At 47.8% G+C, this 24,437-nt stretch overlaps 1 protein-coding gene and 1 pseudogene across 1 annotated transcript; one reads left to right on the forward strand and one right to left on the reverse strand.

Annotated features, from left to right (window-relative positions):
- Positions 1-243: 243 nt before the first annotated feature.
- Positions 244-11,795, forward strand: LOC133920146 (uncharacterized; annotated as a pseudogene).
- A 4,255-nt stretch (positions 11,796-16,050) lies between these two features.
- LOC133920147 (zinc finger protein ZAT5-like) lies at positions 16,051-17,379 on the reverse strand. The gene has a single exon (XM_062364821.1). It carries the CDS (start codon positions 17,210-17,212, stop codon positions 16,190-16,192), a length of 1,023 nt encoding a protein of 340 aa, XP_062220805.1. The 5' UTR covers positions 17,213-17,379; the 3' UTR covers positions 16,051-16,189.
- Positions 17,380-24,437: the final 7,058 nt, after the last annotated feature.

Raw genomic sequence — 24,437 nt, forward strand, 5'->3', positions numbered from 1 at the left:
CATTTTGAAAAAAATAGATCAGTATTTTATTTAAAAACATTGAAATAGTTAATTGAAAATGCATGTTGAACTAGTACATTCAAAATGTTAAAACTTTTTAAAAAACTCAAGAACACGCCTGGCTGGAGATGCCCAAAGTGGAATGGGCCGAAATCAATCTGAACGACAAATGTACCTCTCAATTCGGCCCAACAGTCTAATTAATTCCACGTCCTGAAAGACTCAATCAAATCCAAGCGCACAACTAAATCAAACCAAATCCGCCACCACCTCGCCGCCGGCGATGGAGACGCCGTCGCCTCAGGCGAGCCCCTCCGCCACCGTACGCGTATTCTCCCATACTCATCCTCCCCCTCCCCGGCACCCGCAGCCGGCGCGGCGCGGCCCGCCTCCCATGACGGCGTCGTCGCCGTCGGCTTCGTGGGCGGCGCGGGAAGCGCCCGCCTCGCCGGGAGCGTCAGGTACCACCGCGATGGGGAGAAGAGGATGGTGTTCCTGCACCTCACGCCGCGCCCACGCCGCTGGAGGCGGGAGGAGGTAGCGGAGGCGGCGAGCTCCCGGAGACGCTCTTCATTTTCTCCGTGAGTTCGGATTCCTACTGTGCTCTTGCTGATTAGATTAGATGTTATCATGGTAGTCTAACTGTGAAGGCCAGCTTTACCTGCTTTATCTGGATGTGTAAGATCAGCTTGTTCTACTGGCTAATGGTAGCTAGTTATTGATGCACTGAAAATAGCTGGAGGATGCTGTTTCTGTCGGCTAGGTTCAAATTTCATAGGTTTCTATACATGCTTCTGATATCTGCCATTGGTCATTATAAAGTGGCACATTAACATATAGATTTATCATTTCATTCATCAGAATTGCCAAATATACAGTATGAATGCTACAACTTTAGTGATTAGCTGCAAATTGCTTGATTTGGTAATTTATTGCACAACTGACGATGGCATTTTTATGTGTTTACCTGATTACTAAAAATGATTTTATTGCTTTATCGCGGCGATTAGATGCACCCATCTGTCGGTTTCTCTTTAGAATAAGCTTTGGTTGGGCATACATATGAATATAGAGATTGGCACCTTTTGTATTATGTAGTTTATATTGCATTGCCATTGCTTGAGAAGCTAAATCTTGCTGTAAAATTATTTGGTGGGTTTTCTTTGTTCTCTGTATTATAGCAATTACTATGTGCTTAGATACTAGAAGCTAGCTTCTAACGTTCTCTGCTATACTGGATATTTTTCTTTCAGAATTTGATGGCATCGTGTTGAGTTGGCATCTTAGAGCTAAATTTGTAACAGTGTTTCTTGCCTATGTGGCTAAGGTCTGGTGCTCTGTGATGGGATAAGTCCTTGTGCAGCACATGGTCTAGCAATGATGGGATAAGTCCTTGTGCAGCATATGGTCTTTGTGGGGCTGCTGCATGGTCTTTGTGGGCTGCTGCATGGTCTTTGTGGGGCTGCCACATGGTGGTCTTGCTGCCCATATACTTTAGGACAGCATCTAGGATACTAGGACAACATCTAGGACAGCATCTTAGACTAGAGGACAGCATCTAGGACAGCATCTAGGACAGTATCTTAGACTAGCATCTTAGACTAGAGGACAGCATCTAGGACAGCATCTTAGACTAGCATCTTAGACTATCATCTTAGACTAGCATCTTGGCATATGCTTGGCTGGCCATGGGACTATAAATATGTATCCCCAACCCCTCAGGTTGGTATGGCATTTGTGTGAGAAATAAAGAAAAAATTGCCCCAACTCCTAGTGTCATCCTCTCTCGATGAGAGTAAGAATTCAGCTACTACCAAGAGTAAGAATTCAGCGACTAACAAGTGGTATCAGAGCCTGTTTATCCTGTAGCCTGAGCATCTCCTGCTCATCTCCCCCCTCAGCCTCGCAGCAGCCCCAGCTAAGAGCAGCAGCAGCCCCGGTTGCTCCTGCTCACCCCTCTCCCTCTGCGCAGAGCAGCAGTAGCTCGTCTGAAGCAGCCCTCTCCCCACGCAGCAGCCCTCCCCCGGTAGCGCGTCATGTCCGCAGGGCAGTCTCAGCGCTCGGTCGCCTCGAGCACGCGGCGTCGGCAGGAGGCCGAACTTGCCGCGGCAGAGGAACGCGAGCGAGCGGCGGCAGAGACCGCTGTGGCGGCGGCAAGGGCGTCGAGGCTGGCAGCGGCGGAGCTAGCAGCAGCCAGAGCGGAGGCAGAAGCAGCGGCGGCGGCGGTTGCAGCGCGTGCGGCGGCAGCGGAGGTCGAGGCTCTGCGCGGCAGCACCGGCAGCTCCATTTCTGCTGACGACAGCGCCGACGCGGACCTCGAGCTGCCGGAGGCAGAGGCAGCGCGAGAGCGGGCGACACAGTGGGCAGCGGCGCACGCCCACGAGCGGGGCGGCAGCCCAGACAGGCGCGGACGCGCCGGCGGCGCTCCTGGAGGAGGCGCGCACGCCGGCGGCGCTCCTGGAGGAGGCGCGCTCGGCAACGGTGGCGGACGGGTCGATGGAGAGCGCGGCCTTTACAGGCGGCGTGGCTCTCTCCCCGGATCGGTACCGTGGTCACCACGGGTTCCAGGCTGTTGTCAGGGACGTCGGCCCCGGCGGTGGGTGGCCTACCCTCACTAAGACCAACTACGTCGAGTGGGCTGCGGTGATGAGGGTAAAGCTCCAGGTGCGGCACATGTGGGAGGCAGTCCGGTACAGCGACGTCGACTACGACCAGGATCGACGGGCGCTGGATGCCCTCATCGCAGCAGTCCCGTCCAAGATGCAGTTCTCGCTTACTAATAAGCGGACTGCCAAGGAGGCTTGGGACGCCATCGCTGCGGCACGCATCGGCAGCGACCGCGCCCGCAAGTCCACACTGCAGGCACTTCGCAAGGAGTGGGAGAACCTGGCCTTCAAGCCAGGTGAGGACGTTGATGACTTTGCTCTCCGTCTCAACACTCTGTTGCAGAAGATGGTGCAGTTCGGCGATGACACCTACGGCGAGGAGAGAGCTGTCGAAAAGCTCTTCCGTTGCGTCCCCGAGAAGTACAAGCAGATGGCTCGCTCGATCGAGTCTCTGCTGGATCTCTCCACGATGTCGATCGAGGAGGCGATAGGTCGCCTCAAGGTCGTCGACAGCGATGAGCCACAATCTCTCTCGGGGCCCATCACCACTGGCGGGAAGCTCCTTCTCACTCGGGAGCAGTGGGATGCCTGCCAGGGTGACCGGAGGAAGGGGGAGCCTTCTTCCACGACAGGCGGCCGCAAGCGTGGCAAGTCGCGCAAGGCGCGCAGAGACGCCCAGGCCGGGGAGCGAGGACGTGCCGAGGGTGATGCCCGCGGAGGCGCCCAGGGCGGCGCCGCCGGCAAGCACAAGCCGGCACGAGACGACACCTGCCGCAACTGCGGCCGGCTTGGCCATTGGGCCAAGGACTGTCGTCAGCCACGACGCGGCCAGGCCCACGTCGCACAGGCGGAGGAGGAGGAGCCGGCTCTGTTCATGGCTCATGCGAGCATAGAGCTACCTCCAGCGGCACCGGCCGCAGCGGCTCTCCTCCACCTTGACGAGCCAAAAGCACACGCCCTCCTCGGCGACGGCTCTGGCAATGACAAGACTGACGGGTGGTGCCTCGACACCGGCGCCACCCATCACATGACCGGTCGACGGGAGTTCTTCACCGAGCTTGACTCTAGCGTCCGAGGCTCCGTCAAATTTGGGGATGCCTCCGGCGTGGAGATCAAGGGCGTCGGTTCCGTCATCTTCACCGCCGTGTTTGGTGAGCACAGGCTGCTCACCGGAGTCTACTACATTCCCGCGTTGAGGAACTCTATCATCAGCTTGGGACAGCTGGATGAGAACGGTTCGCGCGTGGTTGTTGAGGATGGAGTCATGAGGATTTGGGATCGCCGTCGTCGCCTTCTTGCTAAGGTAACCAGAGGCACAAATCGACTCTACGTCCTTAACGTGCAGGTGGCACAACCCCTCTGTCTCGCCGCTCGTCGGGACGACGAGGCGTGGCAGTGGCACGAGCGCTTTGGGCACCTTCACTTCGAGGCCCTGAAGCGGCTCAGTGCCGCAGAGATGGTGCGAGGCCTGCCGTGCCTCGACCATGTGGAGCAGCTCTGCAACGTCTGCGTGTTGACGAAGCAGAGGCGACTCCCCTTTCCCCAGCGGGCGAGCTTCCGAGCCAAGGAGAGGCTCGAGCTTGTGCACGGGGACTTGTGCGGCCCGGTGACACCGGCCACACCGGGAGGACGACGCTACTTCCTGCTGCTCGTCGACGACCTCTCCCGCTACATTTGGGTGATGGTCCTCGGCAGCAAGGGAGAGGCTGCGGACGCCATCAGGCGCGCGCAGGCTGCTGCGGAGGCGGAGTGCGGCCGCAAGCTGCGCGTGCTGCGCACCGACAACGGCGGCGAATTCACGGCGGCTGAATTCGCGTCGTACTGCGCTGATAAGGGCATTCAGCGCCACTACTCCGCGCCGTACAGCCCGCAGCAAAACGGCGTCGTCGAGCGGCGCAACCAGACGGTTGTGGGGATGGCTCGGGCCCTCCTCAAGCAGAGGGGGATGCCGGCTGTCTTCTGGGGAGAGGCGGTGGTCACGGCCGTCTACATCCTCAACCGCTCGCCTACCAAGGCGCTCGACGGCAGGACGCCGTACGAGGCTTGGCATGGGCGCAAGCCGGCGGTCTCCCACTTGCGGGTCTTCGGCTGCCTCGCGTTCGCCAAGGAGCTTGGCCACATCAGCAAGCTCGACGACAGGAGCACTCCGGGAGTGTTCATCGGCTACGCGGAGGGCTCGAAGGCCTACCGCATCCTCGACCCGAAGACACAGCGTGTGCACACGGCGCGCGACGTTGTGTTCAACGAAGGGCGAGGATGGGCGTGGGACAAGGCGATGGACGACAGATCGGCTCCGATGTACGACGACTTCACTGTCGAGTACGTCCACTTCGAGGGAGCTGGGGGAGTAGGGAGCTGGGGGAGTAGGCAGCTCTTCTTCGACGAGCGTGTCTACCCCAGTCCCCGAGCCTCCACCGACCCCGGCGCCTGCTACTTCGACAGCACCACGTTCTCCAGCCAGGACCTCGGCTGCGATGAGTTCTTCGCCGGCTCCACCACAGCCGGCAACGCCACGCACTCCAGCACCGACAGGCACCTCTCCGGGCACGTCTACTCCAACACCAGCTCGTGTCGAGCACAGCCCGGTTGAGCTCGCTACTCCGCTCTCTCACGACGAGGAGCACATCGACGCGTACCACGACGGCGAGCCGTTGCGGTACCGTACGATGGAGAACCTTCTCGGCGACCAGCCGGTGTCGGGACTGGTGCCTCACGATCTGGAGGCGCAGTTGCACCTTGCGTGTGACGACAGCGAGCCTCGGTCGTTTGCAGAGGCCGAGAGACACGCGGCATGGCGCCGCGATGCAGTTGGAGATGGATGCGGTTGAGAAGAACCGCACCTGGGAGCTTGCTGACCTCCCTCGTGGTCACCGAGCGATCACCCTTAAGTGGGTATTCAAGCTGAAGAGGGATGAAGCCGGCGCCATCGTCAAGCACAAGGCTCGCTTGGTGGCACGAGGTTTCGTGCAGCAGGAGGGGGTCGACTTCGACGACGCCTTCGCTCCCGTGGCACGGATGGAGTCCGTGCGACTCCTCCTTGCGCTAGCTGCCCAGGAGGGCTGGCGTGTTCATCACATGGACGTCAAGTCGGCGTTCCTTAACGGCGACTTGAAGGAGGAGGTCTACGTGCACCAGCCGCCGGGATTTACGATCCCCGGCAAGGAGGGCAAGGTGCTCCGCCTGCGCAAGGCCCTTTATGGCTTGCGGCAGGCACCGATGGCGTGGAATGCCAAGTTGGATTCCACGCTAAAAGGGATGGGCTTCGAGCAAAGCCCGCACGAGGCGGCCATCTACCGACGGGGCAGTGGAGGAACCTGCTCTGCTGGTGGGTGTCTACGTCGACGACTTGGTGATCACCGGCACCAAGGATGCGGAGGTGGCGGCATTCAAGGAAGAGATGAAGGCCACCTTCCAGATGAGTGACCTGTGACCTCTCTCCTTCTACCTGGGGATCGAGGTGCACCAGGATGACTCCGGGATCACGCTTCGACAGACCGCCTACGCCAAGCGCGTCGTTGAGCTAGCTGGGCTCACCGACTGCAACCCAGCTCTCACTCCGATGGAGGAGAGGCTGAAGCTGAGCCGCGACAGCACGACGGAGGAGGTGGACGCTACGCAGTACCGGCGTCTTGTGGGGAGCCTTCGCTACCTCGCCCACACACGGCCGGACTTGGCATTCTCCGTCGGCTACGTTAGTCGGTTCATGCAGCGACCGACGACGGAGCACCAGCAGGCTGTGAAGAGGATCATCCGCTACGTTGCGGGGACTCTCGACCACGGCCTCTACTACCCTAGGTGCCCTGGGGCGGCACACTTCGTCGGGTACAGCGACAGCGACCACGCCGGCGACATCGACACCAGCAAGAGCACGAGCGGGATCCTCTTCTTCCTCGGCAAGTGCCTCGTTAGCTGGCAGTCGGTCAAGCAGCAGGTGGTGGCCCTGTCCAGCTGCGAGGCCGAGTACATAGCGGCCTCCACCGCTTCGACTCAGGCGCTCTGGCTCGCTCAACTGCTTGGTGATCTCCTCGGCAGAGACACTAGAGCGGTGGAGCTCAGGGTGGACAGCAAGTCCGCTCTAGCCCTGGCAAAGAACCCCGTTTTCCATGAACGGAGCAAGCACATCCGGGTGAGGTACCACTTCATCCGAGGCTGTTTGGAGGAAGGGAGCATCAAGGCGAGCTACATCAACACCAAGGATCAGCTTGCGGACCTGCTCACCAAGCCTCTTGGGAGGCTCAAGTTCCTTGAGCTCTGCTCCAGGACCGGGATGGTTCAATCTTCCCACAAGACAACGCACAAGACTTAGGGGGAGAATGATGGGATAAGTCCTTGTGCAGCACATGGTCTAGCAATGATGGGATAAGTCCTTGTGCAGCACATGGTCTTTGTGGGGCTGCTGCATGGTCTTTGTGAGGCTGCCACATGGTGGTCTTGCTGCCCATATGCTTTAGGACAGCATCTAGGACACTAGGACAGCATCTAGGACAGCATCTTAGACTAGAGGACAGCATCTAGGACAGCATCTTAGACTAGAGGACAGCATCTAGGACAGCATCTTAGACTAGAGGACAGCATCTAGGACAGCATCTTAGACTAGCATCTTGGCATATGCTTGGCTGGCCATGGGCCTATAAATATGTATCCCCAACCCCTCAGGTTGGTATGACATTTGTGTGAGAAATAAAGGAAAAATTGCCCCAACTCCTAGTGTCATCCTCTCTCGATGAGAGTAAGAATTCAGCTACTACCAAGAGTAAGAATTCAGCGACTAACACTCTGTTAATAGATATCGTAGAGTTCATCATCATATGTACCAGACTATTATTTTGTAGATTTGTTTGACTCATAATCATATCTCTAGAATAATGGATGCCTTTGACTGCTCAAATTACTATTGTTCTGCTTCTTGGTTTTCTTTGACAAAGACAATTGATTTGGATTTACTTTGCAAAATTCTAGGTCTGCCACATAATAATATTTCTCCAAGAAGGCTTCAGATTCAACACACAAAACTTAAAGAAATTCCGACTGCTGCAATCTTCAAAGCATGCTTTTGCACCATTTGTGAAGTCATTGGTAGCAGCTGCAATGCCTGCCAAAACTGTTTCCTCTGATATCCCAACGTGACCAACGCACAGGGTTCCCCCATCTCCCCTCCAGCGCGTCGTGGAGGTCACACTGGTCATCAGTCCTCGTCCATCTCACTTATGTCTGGAACTGGTTCAAATCCTTCTGTGTTGCCAGGCCAATGCGTTCCTATTTTGCTCTTTGTCTTTGAGGATGATGCAGTTGATGTTTGAAGTGCCGCGACAAGTTTGGATGATATGGGTGACACATCTTCATCAAATCAGGGTTCTAGCACTAATGGCTTATCAAAACAGAGCTTAGCTTCAAAAGGTTCTGATTCAGTGGTTATGCTCGCCCAGGCAGCAAACAAATCTGAGGGTAGTTTGGGCAAAAAGCTGCATTCCTCGTTAGAGGGATAGATTCGTGTCTTGCTTAAGAAGTGCAGGGTACTTGCTGTTATGGAGCCAGGGCATATTGGTCCGAGGGGTCTAAGTAACATGAGTCATTATGTACCTCTATTCTCACTTGATACCTCAAGGGTTGTTGCACTGTTGAAACGGTGTGTTAATAAGAAACGGGAGCCATTAGATATCATTACAGGATTATTTGAAGATTCTTTGAGCTCTAAATCATCATTGGATATTCTTTCGCTGGAAAACAACTTCCACACAACAAACCATGACGACTTTCAGTTAATCAAGGATTTTAGATTCGGCAGTCTGATGCACTGAGAGGGAGAGCGGGGTATTCAAGCAATTCAACTGCCGGATCTGTTGCTGGTGTAGGCATGGTGGCTGCTACTGCAGCAGCAGCAGCAGCAGCAGCTGGGAAACCAGTTAATGCTCCTGATCTCCGTAGTTTCGATAAATGGTTGTCCATAAGTACATCTATTCTAGCTGCACTGCTCAATGGAAGAAATGTGCTTAGTGGTCAGTCTGAAAGCAAGACTCATACAAGTCATAGTGAGAAGAACGATCAACTTCCTGCTGCTGGATCTAATGCTATTGAGATCGCTTTATGTTGCTTGGCAAGCAACAGTGGGCTTAACATGAAATTTTCTTCATCATGGTGCCAAAGGGTGCTTCCAGCTGCTAAGGAGATATACCTGAAAGGTTTACCTGCCTTTTACCCAACCAGCATGCATGAAGTGCGGCTACAGAAGGCATTGCAATCCTTTCGCTCAATGGTTAAAGGGCCAGCAGTCCAGGTATTCTCAAAGAAAGCTAGAAGATAGGTGACACACAATATGGGAATCTGGAAGGAAGCAGTGCGATGCTGTTAGTCTTACTGGCAGACCATGCAAGCACCGGAGGCATGGTGATTTCTCTTCATCAGATGCAGTAGAGCAACATTCTAGTGGATATGTCTTCCTCCATGCGTGTGCCTGTGGCCAGTCACGTCGCCTTAGAGACGACCCTTTTGACTTTCAGACAGCCAACATATCTTTTAATTGTTTGTCTAATTGTGAAGATCTACTACCGATCTTTGTGCTTCCAAGAGGCAGTGATGCTGGTTCATTTTCAGTATCCTCTTGGCGTTTGGTGCGACTTGGAGGAGCAAGATATTACAAGCCAACAAAAGGGCTGCTCCAAAGTGGCTTTAGCTCCAAGGAGAATCTTTTAAGGTGGATGATATTTGTTGGTAAGGGGCAAGTGAGTAATGGCAACCATTCTAATACTATTGTTACTTCCTCCACAAGATCTAATATGGACCCTCAGACCCCACCAGTAGTTACTAGTGAAGTAAAGCCTGCCACAACCCAAGTCACGCCACAATTCAAATCTGCAAAGCTTCAAAATTCTGGAAAACAACCTGAAATGGAATCAATGACTCAGGTATTAATTTTGGTAAAGGTCTTCCAAATTTTACTATGAAAAAGCTGTTTACTGAAGTTGTTGCTGGCAACTCAGCAAAAGACGAGTTTCCTGCTCTTCAGCAGACTAGGCCACCAAAACCTGGTGGCCTAAAACATGAGCGGTGGATGAGGATAGCAGACCAGACTAATGGCTGAGGCCATGCAGCTCTCAGCCAAGGGTCTATAGCTGAAAGTGAATCTGAGAAAGTGAGCAGAAACAAGAGTAGTGAAAATGCTGATGGTAAGTCCTATTTACAGATTGGGAGAAATTTAGTACCAGTGATTGTTGGAAATGAGACTAGAGAAACTAATCAAACCGTGCAGCAGTTTGTTGTATATGTTGGATTTGAGCATGAGTGTCCCTATGGGCATTGTTTCTTACTGTCAGAGAAATATCTGAAGGACATTGATTCTTCTTGTTTGCAGTATCAAAGACCTTATCTAAACAAAGAAGCAGAAAGAAAACATGCAGAAAAGTTGCTCCAAAATCCATCTGGTTTAACAGCAACTACAGTGGACGTTAACAGTGGACGGAAAAACAATACGCCGTTGGAATCATCAGGGACAAACAGCCAGCAGCAATCACTGCAGCCCAGGGTTGATGTAGAAACCTCTCAGCCTTCTCCTTGGCTTTCAAATCCACAGAATGACAAAAAGGGAGCGCATTTTTTTCGAAGCATTACAATTGATGATGGTGGAGAAGCATTTTCACTCATGAACAGAAACTTGCCAATATATATGCACTGCCCACATTGTAAGAGCTCAGAAAGGAAGGGACATCAAGACGTAAAGTTTGCTGGTGCTGTGTCACAACTTCAACGGATTTTTATTGTAAGTTACAAACAATGTTTGAACTAAAGTTTATGTTGTAGCAAGATATGACGAAGTTTCATCATTCACACTTTCACAGCAGGAAAAAGGATTTTAGATGTTAGTAAATATGGATTCTAGTCGCTCCCTGTTGGTTTTTGTAGGATCTAAAGCTGTCCTATAATCTCGCTTTTCTACTAATGTCAAAGTTCTCTTTAATGCAGGTGACACCTGATTTCCCTGTCCTGTTGGCAAGCTGCCCGCTTGTACAGTTTGAGGCAAGTACCGTCATCACTACATCTGTTGTCTCTATACTCAGCATTGAGCATAGAATTTACTTTACTTACCTGGACAATTTTTTAACCAGATGTTTTTTTAACAGAAAATATCAGTAAATGGAATTATGTTTCTGATCATGAGTGACAAGGGTTATTCAGTATTGGATGTCGAGTTATCCTCCCACCTGAGAGCTTTCTTATCATGAGGCTTCCATTTGTCTATGGTGTTGAGACAAGAGAGGGAAGTACATTTCCCTTCAAACACATCGAGAAACAACCAGAGCTCACCGCATGGCTTGTTGGAGGCACAGCTTTGCAAACTGTATCAGTAGCAAATGTCACTGAGAAAGAAACCATTATGAGGTGATAAACATGGGATCTAAAGCTTTATTGGTTCAAGCATATTCTATTCACATCCAGTGATGTTCTTTTGGGGAGATGATAATAATTGTTCCTTTTTTTTGTTCTCTTCACCGCCCAGCACTCAAGGTATTGAATTTTAGGCCTCTTGTCTGTGGAATTCATGCAGGATGGTTACATTCCTGTCCGCGGTTTTGCTTCTACTCCTGGACTTGTGCTGCCAGCTTGCCAAGCTGTTGATATAACTATAGCTTCCTTTCACTATGCTGCATGCATTGGGAAATGGAAGTTTTTCTGAGGACTACCCGAATGTTGCACAATAGATGCAGAGAGAGACACACGGGTACATATTGTTAGTTCTGCATTTTCTCCGTTTTATACCACAGTACATGACAGTCTAGTTCATTACTAAACACAGTATGTGTTACTGATGCAGGCAATCATACCGTGCTTGCCTTGTACATTAATAGGTGTCAGGTAAAGTTTAGCTGGTGATGTAGGGTCCGTTTTCTTGAGGATCAGTGGATCAATCAGATTCCTTGACTTATTGCCTTTGCACTTGAAATTGTTGCACCAAGAAATAGTTCAGTTCAGCTGTGTAATATTTAGTTGGAATATTTGCTAGTCATGTTAAGAAAGTTTACTTTGGATTATAAAAGAAGAAAAAGGAATTTCTCGATGATGTATCATAGAAAACTGTTGCTTGAAATGCTTTTCTTAATCTCGACTGATTTACCTGTATCACAGGAATTTTTTGCAGCCTTGGAAAAAGGATGGATTTGAAAATTGAAATGATAACTGAAATTTTCTCGCATCAAACTTTTGTTGGAATGTGGAAGCTCCAGGTAGGCAGCAGCCGCTTCTGGTAGACTGGAGACTGGAGAATGTTGAACCTGGAAGGAAACGCATGAACAACTCCTGTTTGACAAGTGTAAAGGCACAGAAAGGTAATGAGATCACAGTCGAGCCTCTGTGTTGATGGTGCATCCAAGTCTGCTTTTTTCACCTGCAAAACAAGCGTTTCCACGTGATCCGAGTCATTACAGAATGGCGTTCACTCAGCTGTTCCAAGCCTGACACGTTGGTTAACTGATCCGTCCAACTTAAAAGGTTTCTTTCTTGTGTGTTTCTCCCATTGTCCAATCACTGAAGCATCAGTTGCTTCGACAAGCAGCTTGCTGTGCTACCTAATCTTTGCTTGGTCGATAACTGACTTGGAATTGAGCTCTCCCTTACCGGATTGACGAAAGCCCAAGTAAATGCAAACAGCTGTTTGGTTCAGGCACCAACACTGGGCAGATCGTAACAGTCAACTGTTGGTAAGTAACTGTTCTCGATTTATTTATGCAGTAGGTTCCATGTGCACTTTCATGTGTGTTTAAGAACCATATTCAGGGGCTTGTGGCGAATTATCGGGAAAAAGAAATCCACGGCTGTGACCAAGCATGGATCCAGTACGTTTATGAACTGAGGGAGTTATGCTCTTGCCACATGATCTGGCCTGAGTTCTCAACGGCTGTGATGTTTAACTTGCATGAACATGTGATGCTGCTGCAAGCCCCTGAATCTAGGGTAACCAGGCTCAGATGAGTTTGGCTACAGTAATTGCACTGTACCTGATACATATGCTTCGCACACATTGCTGCCAACAACTACAAACTCCTCCTTTTCTCCCTCCTGATGAATGTGATAGTGATTTAATCTTTAAGTTTCTACCCACTTGAACCTCATATGCGACCACTGATAACACTTTTAGAAATGTGGTAAGGTAACAGCAGCGCACAAAAAAATATCTCTGCCCATAGATTAGGCAGCCAGTGTTCACATGTATCCTTGCCTCGACTTCATTAGTACTTGTTTTTATAATCAAACCCTAAGTACTCTTCCAGAGGCTTTACAAGTACGTGTGATACTGTGATGTCACAAGGGGGAAAAGTCTTGTGACAAGTATGATGCCTCGACCTTTACCTATGGAAACGTCCGTATTTTCTTTTTGGCGCACAAATATATTCACAAGTTAGGGGAAAAAATCATCGGTGTACTAGTACTATGTTTACGGCAAGCTGATAAGCTCCATCACGGTTGGAGAAGTTGAAAGTGAAACAGGTACACAGCACAGCTCTTTCGTGCCTGCTTTTCCGATAGAGACATACGAATCCATCTCAACCGATCATGTATGTATGCATGTATTATGAAAATTACCGGGTAAATGGTTTTTCCTCCAAGAGAAAGAGCTAGCTTCAGAAGTTAGGTTAAATTCCGATTTCTTATGATGGAGCAGGGTCTAAGGGTTGTAAAATCGAATTTCAGATGTCAAGGCCTTCCAAGTTCCTAACAAGCATGTTATAACTTTTTTGGCAGTGGAATACAAGCACAATTTGGCACGTGCATTGGTATGTTCATTTGCGTGTAATTAATATGGAATTTGAGTATTGGGTGTAATTAATAGGGGAAGAAAAAAGTTAAAAGAACATGGAAAGGCAAGTCTCCAACTGGGAGTTGGCAGAGAGGGAGGGAGTGAGCTGACGGAGAGACCAGTGGCCACTGCACATGTGATGCAGCATGAGACTGACGGAGAAGAGAAGATGACCTCCCACTGGCCACCGCCACCGCCTAAGAAACTTGCAGCGGCAACCAACTACTGGGACCATAAAGTAAGGTAGCTCACTTGTGCCTCAGAAACGTACTTGCAGTGCTCGTACAACACCCGGCCGGCCCCGTGATTAAGCTTATAATCAGACAATGAAGTAGGGATTATAATCTCCACCGGCTGCTGTAACCTCAACCTGCAGCCATGGCTTTGTCTTTAGATTAAAGGAATGATGTCTGGTCGGTCTGGTACGTTATGAATGACAAAAGCCACGCATGCATGCATGTACCTCCCTTATTCTTTTTCCCTTGTATCTTCTTGTATTTGTAACATGCATGCTATATCTAGGGATGGACGAAAAGTTCAAAGCTCACGAGTCAGCTCGGCTTGTCTCAGATTGGTTCGTTTTATCTTGTAACGAGTTGACCCGAGTCAGCTCGCGAGCCAGGCCCAGCAAGGTGTCCCACATGAGGCCTGGGGCCTAAGCGCTGCTCCACATGACTACGACATAGCTCCAAGCAAGTCACTAGACACGTCGGTAGCGCCCTTTTCTTTAACTGTTGTTGCCTCCAGTCCTCGGTGACGCGTCGCTTAGAGCCCTCGATGTTGGCATGTCGTACCGGCTAGAGCCCTCGATGCCGCACTGCTCGGCCCCTGATGCCCGACGTGGTTGCATGAGGTATGATTGTGTTGTCTGTTATATTATCAGGTTCTATGATCTAATTGTGTTGTCTATCGCATTGTTATGGGCAATTACACATTTATTTCTTGATCGTTGTGCTTAATTTATGTCTATCCAATTGGTGTTAGTGCAATTCTCACTTCGAAGAAGATCAAGAAGCTAATAAAGGTGGATGAGCTCACAAATGGTGTCGATACAGTACACGACATCATAGCATAGCACGTCACAATCTAGCTTGCCCCAAAGGTCCTGCAGCCCACAGTGTCAAGTAGGGTCGTGTCGATGACTATCGGGGACAACTACGACGGCGGTGACTATATCTGGCTCACGAACTGGATCGAGCCGAGTCAAGTCTATCTTTTAGCTAGGTTTCAAGACGAGCTGAGCCAAGCCAACTTGTCAGCATAACGATATGTACCGAGCCGAGTTGGCTGTTATCCACCGCTAGTTATATCCATGCAGGAGCCACTTAATTTATTAATTTCAATTGTTAATCCCCGCCCATCATGAGTGTTGAAGAAATAAGTCGTCGGCCGATGGATGGATCGTGGAGTCACGCAGCACGAGACGTACAGCTTGCATGCATGGTACAATTAATCACAATGCAAACGGCTTATCATGCTTCATGCTCATCATTTTCAAATATCAAAACTCAATATATATATAAATAATTTATAATTAAATTAAGTTTGTAATGATTAATTATACGCAACTTAAAACGATACTTTGCCTAGAGAGTATCTGATCTGAGACTCTTCCGTCGATGGATCTATCGGTCTCGATGGATAAAAATTAATTGTGAAAGACGGCTAGGCCAACACGTGAAAGGATTAGATACGATCGACCGGCTGGCTAGCAGTCGTGATGCCATGCCGCTCATGCTATGTATTCTCTCGATCTCTTGTGCGCGCTGTCAAAGCTAAGTGCATGTCACGGAAAGTATTGTCTGCCTGCCTGCCTGCCTGCCTTTTCCTCCCCTGCTGCACCTTATCTAGCTGCAGGTACGTGCACACACACCGTCAGGGAAAAAAAAATACACGCATATATAGTATATACTAGTACGGTTCAATTCAATCCTATGTCTCTTGATCAGGTGCTAGCTCAGGAGGCTCTCAAACAAATGAGTTGGCCAATATAATTCTGATTGGATGGTGAGATCCACTTGACAAGTTAATCTACTTACTTGGTGGTGGATAAACCATTTAAACCAACACATCCAAAGCAAGAGATATCGATCACTAGCTAGAATGCAGTAGCAGATAAACTTGATAGCTTTCAATCGTCTTAATTTCTTGCTTGCAATTAACCCTCTCAATTCCGATCCCATGCTGGTAAGGTTGTAGCTCAAAAGGAAAGGAAACGTGCACCACAAAGTCCATAAAAGATAGAGTACCATCGAAACGGGCACTGCATGATGTGCTAGCTATTATTCATCAAACACCCAAGAATATTCGATAAATATATTTTGTACAGCGACATATTTTGGTACTGGACAGAACTAAATTAGGACATGCAAAAAAAAAAGTAATATCTAGCAAGCGGCCATAGATAACATTACACCCACTCCCTTAATTTCTTCGTTGAGAAGATGTGGCATTGTCGCCCCTCCACTCACTAGTCACTCCCACACACACTCACTCCAAGTGGCGAAACCTTTTATTTTCCAGCAAATGGAATTTTAATTCCAATTCCGTCACCAATTAATATATATAAATGTTAATATATTACTAGAGTGTATAGTATATTAAACCAAAGAATTGAAAGAATCAATTATATATATGTTACACTTTCCTTGATAGATAGATAGATAGATAGATAGATATATACCATAATAAGAATAAATTCTAAGTAAGTAATTGCTCAGATCCCCCAGAAGAAAAATAAAAAGATCAATCAGTGTACGTTTAAGAAAAGAATTCATGAGCTAGGCCAGGGCTCATGTCAATAATGGCAATCCACCAGCGCTGAGGCTGTCAGCATAAGGCCAGCCTTCTTGCCGTCGCTGAACTGCCCGAGACCGAGCACAACAGCCGGTGGCGGGGACGGGGGTGGAAGCGACACGGCTTCCTCGTCGGACGGCGCCGGCAGGTTGAGGTCGAGCTCTAGGTTGATGCTTGCGCTCCCCTCTTTCTTAGTGTCCGTGGTGATCGCGGTCACCGCGCGCTCCGGCGCGTTCAGTGGCCGGTGGCGCCGCATGTGCCCGCCCAGCGCCTGCCCCGATGCGAACTCGGCGCCGCATATCGAGCACTCGTGCACTCTCAGCTTGCTGCTGCTTGCGGCGACGTTGTTGAGGCACAGCGCGGTGGTGACGTCCGGGAAGACGGCGATCTCGACCTGAGGGGGAGGCGGCGGCGGCGGCGGCGATGCTGTCGCCATCGGTGGCTTCTGCTTTATGGTGGTGGTGATGATGATGGCGTTGGTGTTGGCGATCTCCTCGTCGGCGTTGGCGAGGCGTGGCTTCTTGTGGCTGGCGCGGTGGCCGCCGAGCGCTTGGAAGGTGGGGAAGCACTTGTTGCACGTCTTGCACTCGTACACGTAGAACCCGGCCCTGACGCCGTCCGCCGTGGTCGCCGCCTCCGTGTACTTTCGGCTCGTGTACCTCTCGCTCTTGACCACCACCGGCGGGGCGGCGGCCGGGTGCAACGGCTGTGCCTGCTGCTGCGCCGGCAGCTGTGGCGCCGGTGATGGCGATGGCTTGGAGTCCACGGCGGCGTGGGGCGCCCCTGCGCCGCCCTGGGCGAGGAGGATGAGGCAGTGGGCCATGTCTTCCTCCTCGGTGGTCGTGCTCTCCGATGAGGATGCGGACGACGCCAGCGGTTGGTGGCGCGGCCTCTTGGTGCGCTTGCGCTTCACGACGGCGGCGAGGGGCTGGTGCCTGTCCACCAGCTCGCCGGAGTGCTCCGTGGAGGACGTGGGCGCCATGAGCGCTGGCTTGCTCTCCCTCTCGGACAGCTCCGTTTGCATGTCGCGGAAGCAAGAAAGGTGGAGAGAGAGTGGGGGTTGTGGAGAGGACCGGAGTATGTTGTGTGTGGGGTGTAGCTAGGCCGGCCGCTGCCTTTTTTATTGGGAGGGAGGAGAAGAGACGAAGAGGAGAGGAGAGGGGAGGGCGTTTTGCTTTTGCATGCACAATAGCAGCTTAATAACTAGCCGCTATCTTGATCGACTAGCTAGTACAATCAATGGAAAGGATGAAAGTTTCCTTTCGCTTATTAATACACCATATAGAGTATTTAGCTAGAGAGAGAAAAGAGTGTAGTACTATGGCGAAACCAAGCTAGCCGGCTTTCTTTCTCTTCTCTTCTCTTCCACCTGTCTCTCTCATCCAAGCTTTGTTGCCAACTCTTATAACCTCCCCATCCCCCTTGTTGACTTGTTGTGTAGAGAGAAAAAGAGGAGAGAGAGAGAGAGGTTTTGGTGGTTAATTACTACTGGTACTATTGTTAGGGGGGGGGGGGGAGGAAGCTAGATAGCTATACTCCAGTAATAGTGGCCGGGACGGTTAGTTGGTGGCCAAGGAATTAACGCGCACGCTGCCAGGTGAAAAATAGGATTACCGGGTGTGTTAAAAAGGCTGGCTGCAATTGATGTAAATGTGTAAAACATGCGTGCAAATTAATTCATGAATAGCTAGCTAGCCTTAATTTAGCCCCAAATGCTAGCCTTAATGATACTCAAGTGCTGTGCTGGATTAGTACTAATGCTGTGACTGTGAGGTCTGGCTCCTGCCACGTTAATTTACCTGGACGATGAAGCAATGCAAGGTGCACTGCTAAATAATTAAACTTTGTGGAAATTGTTTGGGCCACCACTACACAGTATGTGGGAGAGACAGAAAGGAAGGGATCCAAGCAGGAGTGGTGAGTGAGCAATAGTAGCAGAGAAGAGCAGCAAGAGAGAGGAAAGCAAAGGAAGAAAGCATAATATATATATTCCCTGGGAGTGGATGGACCATGCAATGCAATGCATTGTGTGATTCCTGGGGTGATGGTGTTACACTGCAAGGCTGGATCGGAACCACAGGAAAAATGGTCTGCTTTATTTTTCTCCACTTTAATTTTGAGCTGCTGCTGCATATTCACTCTTACCACTTGTGTTTGGATTGGTATTTCCTCTGAAATTCCTGATACATTTTCAGCTCATATATAGTATAATTAATTTGACGCATTTTGTGATGGATTCTTGTTTCCACAAATAAACTAATGGGATATAGTGAAATCTTGGGCAGTTGTATTTAGCAATTTCCATTGATCGGGAACACACTGTTTAATTTTAATTTCTCCCTTTCGAAATAACAAATTGATCCATCATGAACAGCTAGCTTGCTTGGCAGTTAGCAACTAAAATTAGGAGGAGGTAGTGAGGTACTAGTGGTGGTGCAGATGTCACTCTCTCTCTCTCTCAAGCCTATATTAATCACCTGCTGCATGCATCTCCACCCTAGCTAAATACGTACAGTATAATGTTTCTCTCTCACGGATCGATCACCTGCATGTCCTTTGCACTGCACTGCATCGCCTAATCAGTACTAATAATCACTTGCTTTCTAATTAAGCTAAACCAATAAAAATCCAGCTCTCCGATGCTACCAGTTGTAATTCGTTTCGTTTTCTCTTGGATCCCACTGACACTAATAATTAGTTAGTGGTTGCATGCATTTTGTCCGTTGATGGATTTCTCTTTAATTAGTTTCGAATTTGTTCGAATCGGATCCCATTGGACTGGACTGGACTGGACTGGAGTAGCCTGGGTTAATTTGGTGGAGTAGCTAAACTCAACTTGCAGTGCAATCCAGTCCGTAGTACATGCATGCTTTGCCATATATACTTGGGCAGTGCATAAAAAGATGAGTGCCTTGAGGTACGCTTTCCATGATCCTGCCTATGATTAGCAATTAGGTAGCTTTAAGGATCCTATTAATGAATTATACACACACACACACACACACTATATTAGGTAGCTAGAACATGCATATATGTTTTTCTACTCTAAGTAGTCAACTGATAATTATTAACCAACCCAATGACAATTAATTAATAAGAAATGTTTTTCTACTCTAAGTAGTCGACCAAGGCATGCACCATCTCTAATGTCCACATTAAAAATTGTGACCCACATTGCCTCTATCTTGGGTTTCGATCCGTAACCATCGATCAGATCATGATTTTTGATCGGCAAGGAAAAGAAACTGGATGATCGGATAGAGTTAATTAACAGGGGGCGAGGGAACAATAATCCATCAGCTTGTTGAGAGAGAGAAAGAAACAATGCTCTATTTGGGGCAGGGAGAAATTGTGGATGGGATTATTGGAGAGAACATGCGGCGCATGCGCAGTCCATGGACACCCAACCCCAACCCCAACCCACCATGCTGCATCAATCTGTCTGTGCCGACGAGAGTGCAAGTGGTAGCCTTCAACTGCAACTGCATTTGATTTGATTTTGATCACCAAACTATTTATGTTAGGGCCGCATTTGATGGATCTGCCTCGCCTCCGATCCCTCAAATATAATGAACGGGTGTGTCAACTAGTCCCTATAATGCAGTTAGTATTCATAACTACTCATCATATGTAGTGTTTGGGTACTACCCATAGACAGATTAGTGAGTGGGCCACCACTCCCCAACCCCAAGTCATATTCAAACTAAATTATACAGCGACACTTGTATAAGTAAGTACTCCCTCCGTTTAGAAATAATATGCATATTTTTTTTAGAAAAGTCAAATTTTGTGTACTTCAACTAATATTTAATTAAGTCATAAGAATGTCTAGTGTATAAAAATTATACAATTAGGTTCATAATTTAAAATAATTTCATACTATATATGTTTAATATGTATAAATGATATATTTTGTGAGAAAAACTGAGTTAAAATTTAACTTTGAAGACCGAATCTAGAAGAAATAGATCTAATATTTTTAAACGGAGAAAGTACTAGCTTGCTTGCTTGTTGTGAGGTTATTCCTTGCTGATGGAGTTGCATTATAACTAGTCCAGGTTACTTAAGATAGTGGCGTGGAGTGGAGGGAGAGTATGGATGCTGTGCTGGCTTCATCGATCACCTTGAGAAGAGGACTAGAGGAGTGTGGCATGCAGGTGTTTGGCTTTGCTCATGTCATGGGCAACCAAACCAACAGAGTCACTGATTGGTGGGCAAGGCAGGGCAACCTTATTATTCCTGCACAGCACCATGTGCCAGAATCATCTTTTAATTGTTCCTTGTCAAGTCATGCATCCCTCTTTGCTTCATGCATGCTCGACTCCACTGCATCATATCATATCATGTGTTTCTGATTAATTACTTCAACATGCCCTTATAATTAGCGCCTCACCACATACTTTAATGATGCATCGATCGTCCCTCTTCAAACATTACTTAATGCTTCAAGGAACTACTTAGTGATGACTTGCGAATGCTAGCTACCTTCAATCATATCATTTCATACTATATATGCGTAGTTTGCTTTAGTCAACTTACTACCTACCTGAGCTGAGGTTCTCCTTCGTTCTCCCCTAAGAGATAGACTTCCTGCAGCTCCAAGAACTTTATGTCTTCATCCTTAAATTGGACCTGACCAGGTAATCACCAACGAGTAGTGGACAAATGCTAAGCAGATGTCAACATTCTCTTAGCTATACGACACAGGGAAAACTCAATAGCGACAGTGGGGAAAGAGAATAAAAAAGATCGATCTTAAAAAAAACAGAGAGACCAGGATCGATGATTCCTACAAGACAAAGTACATATATGCTTTACTACTAACTCCAAGCTAAATCCCAATCAGTAAAAGATTTAATTTGGAGAATAAATAATAAATTGGAGACCTATCTTGTAGTAGGTCTCCCTGTTCAGTGCGGCTCAGCGGCTCTTATCCAAGAACACTGAAAAACATATTCCACAAAAAGACCCAAGATCTCTCTCCCTCAACAGCGGGCCCCTGATTACGACATGAAATGAAAACCACATATATATAATCGGCTAAACGACCAGATGAAAACTCGTGGCCTTTCTTTTTCTTACTTTCTTCTTTGTGGAAAGGTAGGATTGGGATTTAGTTAAAACGACCATTCATATACCCCTTTTCAGTATACAAGTTGGCTAGACATATTAGTTCTCATGCATGATCCCAAAACCACACTGGTATAGTACTCTTCAAAGGTTCATACATTCAACATATAGACTTGATATCTTGTGATGGAGATTTTCACCAGGTTGGATGCCTAACTTGCCAGACTACAATTAGTCCTGTAACCGGCCAAAACATTGTACCGCCAGGCAAGTTGGTTAGTCGCGGCTAATGCTAATTGAAAACGAGTAGCTAGCTACTGAGGGCATCATCCGCATGCATGGCCTACTTTCAGCTCCAACCTAAACAATGCTTCCAAAATTAGCAACTTTGGTAGCTATTCAGTCCCTTTTCGTCGCACGCAAACTATATGCTGCTCATATTTTACAAATCTGCCAACCGAAAGTAGCAGTACACTGTCTTCGTTGTCGCAAATAAAAGAGAAAATTTGGCATGCCTTCTTCAGAGTTCAGAGTTATGTCTGGAGAGTCCACAATAATAATTCTATAAATCCTTGGAGAAACTAAACTAGGGGCGATCCGTATCTTTATCCGTCCACTTATCCACTCATAGCTATCAGCGTACTAGAATTATAACAAGACGTCGACGTTGCGAGACGAGACGGGGAAATTCAAATATATATCCAGGAGTATTTGTCACCATTTTGCTAGCCACAGAAAAAACATAGGGTGTCATATGGCCACACATACACAGTCAGGCAGCCACTGGAGTACTGAACTGGCTGTGGATGGAACTGATAAGTAGCAGATAGATGCAGCAAGCGTTTGTTGATGAGTAGCGTAGCAGGGGCAAGGCAGGGGACAGCAACAGGTAGCAGCGTCCTGGGCCAAGCAGAAGCAGAAGCAGAAGCAGTAGTGGATCGGATGCTAGTTAGCTGTGGAGAGGAGAGGAGAGGAGTGGAGTGTGGGTCACTACTGTATTGAGTGAGCCAGCGACAGCGAGCAGCTTGTGGAAGAGAAGGAAAGGAAAGGAAAGGAAAGCCTTTTTAATTCCCAGGAGAGGTTGGGATTGAGGCTGCGCAGCCTGCGAATTCGGTGGTGACACAAGAGCAGAGCAGAACAGAGTGTTTCCTTCCTGACGGCGACGCTGCAGCCGATCCCCTACACTCGCCTGCCTCTCTCGAGCAACTTTTGCGAAGCTTCCCTGGCTGCTCTAATTCACTAGCACGTAGGATCCAGATAGATTAAAAAAGAGTAATAGATATTTTATAAATTTCTTACGAAATAAATAATCTATTTTATTTATCTAATATACTTAAAAAAGATCACCATAAAGAAAAACACAACAAAAATTCAGACCTAACCCAAAAATTCTGATTGAAAAACCACATTTGAAAATCCAATAAAATTGAAATTCAATACTCAATTGAGTTTTTTTTACGTGAATTTTTACGTGAATTTTTTACGTGAATTTTATGTCTCTTCCGCTCCCGGTCCCTCGGTTGCCTTATTACTTGCATAGATATCCATTTCGTTTGACTTTATCAACACACCTTTTTATCCTCCGTTTTATACTTTGCTTTATCTCCACGTGTATAGATAGGATCACTCTTAACTCCGTTCGGCCTTCTTCACCATCTGGCACCAAACACTCGTTTAGCTCCGATCACCCATCAACGACCATTAAGTTGCGTTTGTCACATGCACACTATGAGATAATCAAATATATTTCTCCAACTCCATATCCAGTTCGTTTATAATCAAAATACTCAAACTAAGTTCAAGCAATTCAAAACTCACTAAACTAAATAAAAAACTTATCAATCACTTATCACAAATAAAATAAGACATATTTTAACTTATTTTCTCACTTTGAGTTCCGAAACAAACAAAAAAAAGCCTGAAGTGGTTTCTCTCTAGCCTCTGCTGCCTGCGTACACGTACAATGGTATCAGCATGTATGCATCTTGTGCACTCAAAAGCAATCGCTTCGCTTCGCTTGTGGCCTCATACTCATACAGGTCTCGTGACCACCACCACCACCTTTACATCCTTGAACCACTGCGCTGCGCTCCTCGTCAACCTGTGGTGGGCTGTTGCTGCTCGCTCCATCTCAGCACAGAGAGAGCAGAGAGAGATGAAATGAAACCTTGTTTAGGCCGGCCATTCGAGCTCACCAAACCGTCAGGCCCAGCAAGATGGCCACCAAATGAAACCCAAATTCGTCCTCCTCGAATCGCACCTTAGCGTTTAAGAAAAATGGGTCTCCTAGGACTTGTTGGATGCACATAACTGCGCGGCGCATGGCAGGCAAACATCACGTTTCATCAAGTGGAATTCTGTTAGGGCACATTTGAATGGGAATAACACTGTTCCCAAAGTTCCCCTACTCGTACTACTATACGTCGTTGTGCAAGTCTTTTTATTTTCTAAAAATCAACTAAGTTAAAAAATATTATCAGTGTCTCTATGACATGTGATCCTAAAATTCATATATCATTCTCATATCCGATGATATTTGTAAATATAAATATCTTTGTAATGGTATCTACATAATTTTGTCTATTTATTATCATTGCTAGTTTGCTTTCTCTAGAGATGACATATTAACTAACCGTCCTGGATCCATTCTCTTATTTCTGAAAACACGATAATCTAGAGGGATATAATGGTGGTGGAAATGACTGACTGCATTGATGCAACATGGAAATAAAATGTGGAGCAGTTCTATCTAATTTTAGTTTAACACTAAGATAAGTTTGTTGCAATTTCAAAGTTTCCTGCTTAATCTTCCGTGTGTAAGTGCCTGTAAGTAAGAATAGAATATCCGTCCTTATCATAGTTTAATTATTTCTCCGGATCAGGACGATGACTTTTATGTATAGCTGACTTAGTGTACATGTTTTACTAATGCAAATACCCAATAGACAAGACACAATGTTAATTGCAGCCATGAACATAAATGTTAGATCGCCACCAGAAGCAGACATTTCTTTGATACAATCATAGCACTTTGAAAAATTATGCCACCGACCCTCATGTGACAAAAATTGGCACCGTCAAAAGTCTGAACCCAGCCAAAATGTTGAAAGAACCCCTGGACTGTATGTTAGTTAGTATACAGATTTTTATGCTAGGAATATCATTTGTTTATGATCCAT

Source organism: Phragmites australis, chromosome 5 (genome assembly GCF_958298935.1).
Source record: "Phragmites australis chromosome 5, lpPhrAust1.1, whole genome shotgun sequence".
NCBI lineage: Eukaryota > Viridiplantae > Streptophyta > Magnoliopsida > Poales > Poaceae > Phragmites > Phragmites australis.

Excerpts from the sequence above, each read along its gene's own strand:
- LOC133920147 (XM_062364821.1), bottom strand. The coding sequence starts at position 17,212 with ATGCAAACGGAGCTGTCCGAGAGGGAGAGCAAGCCAGCGCTCATGGCG.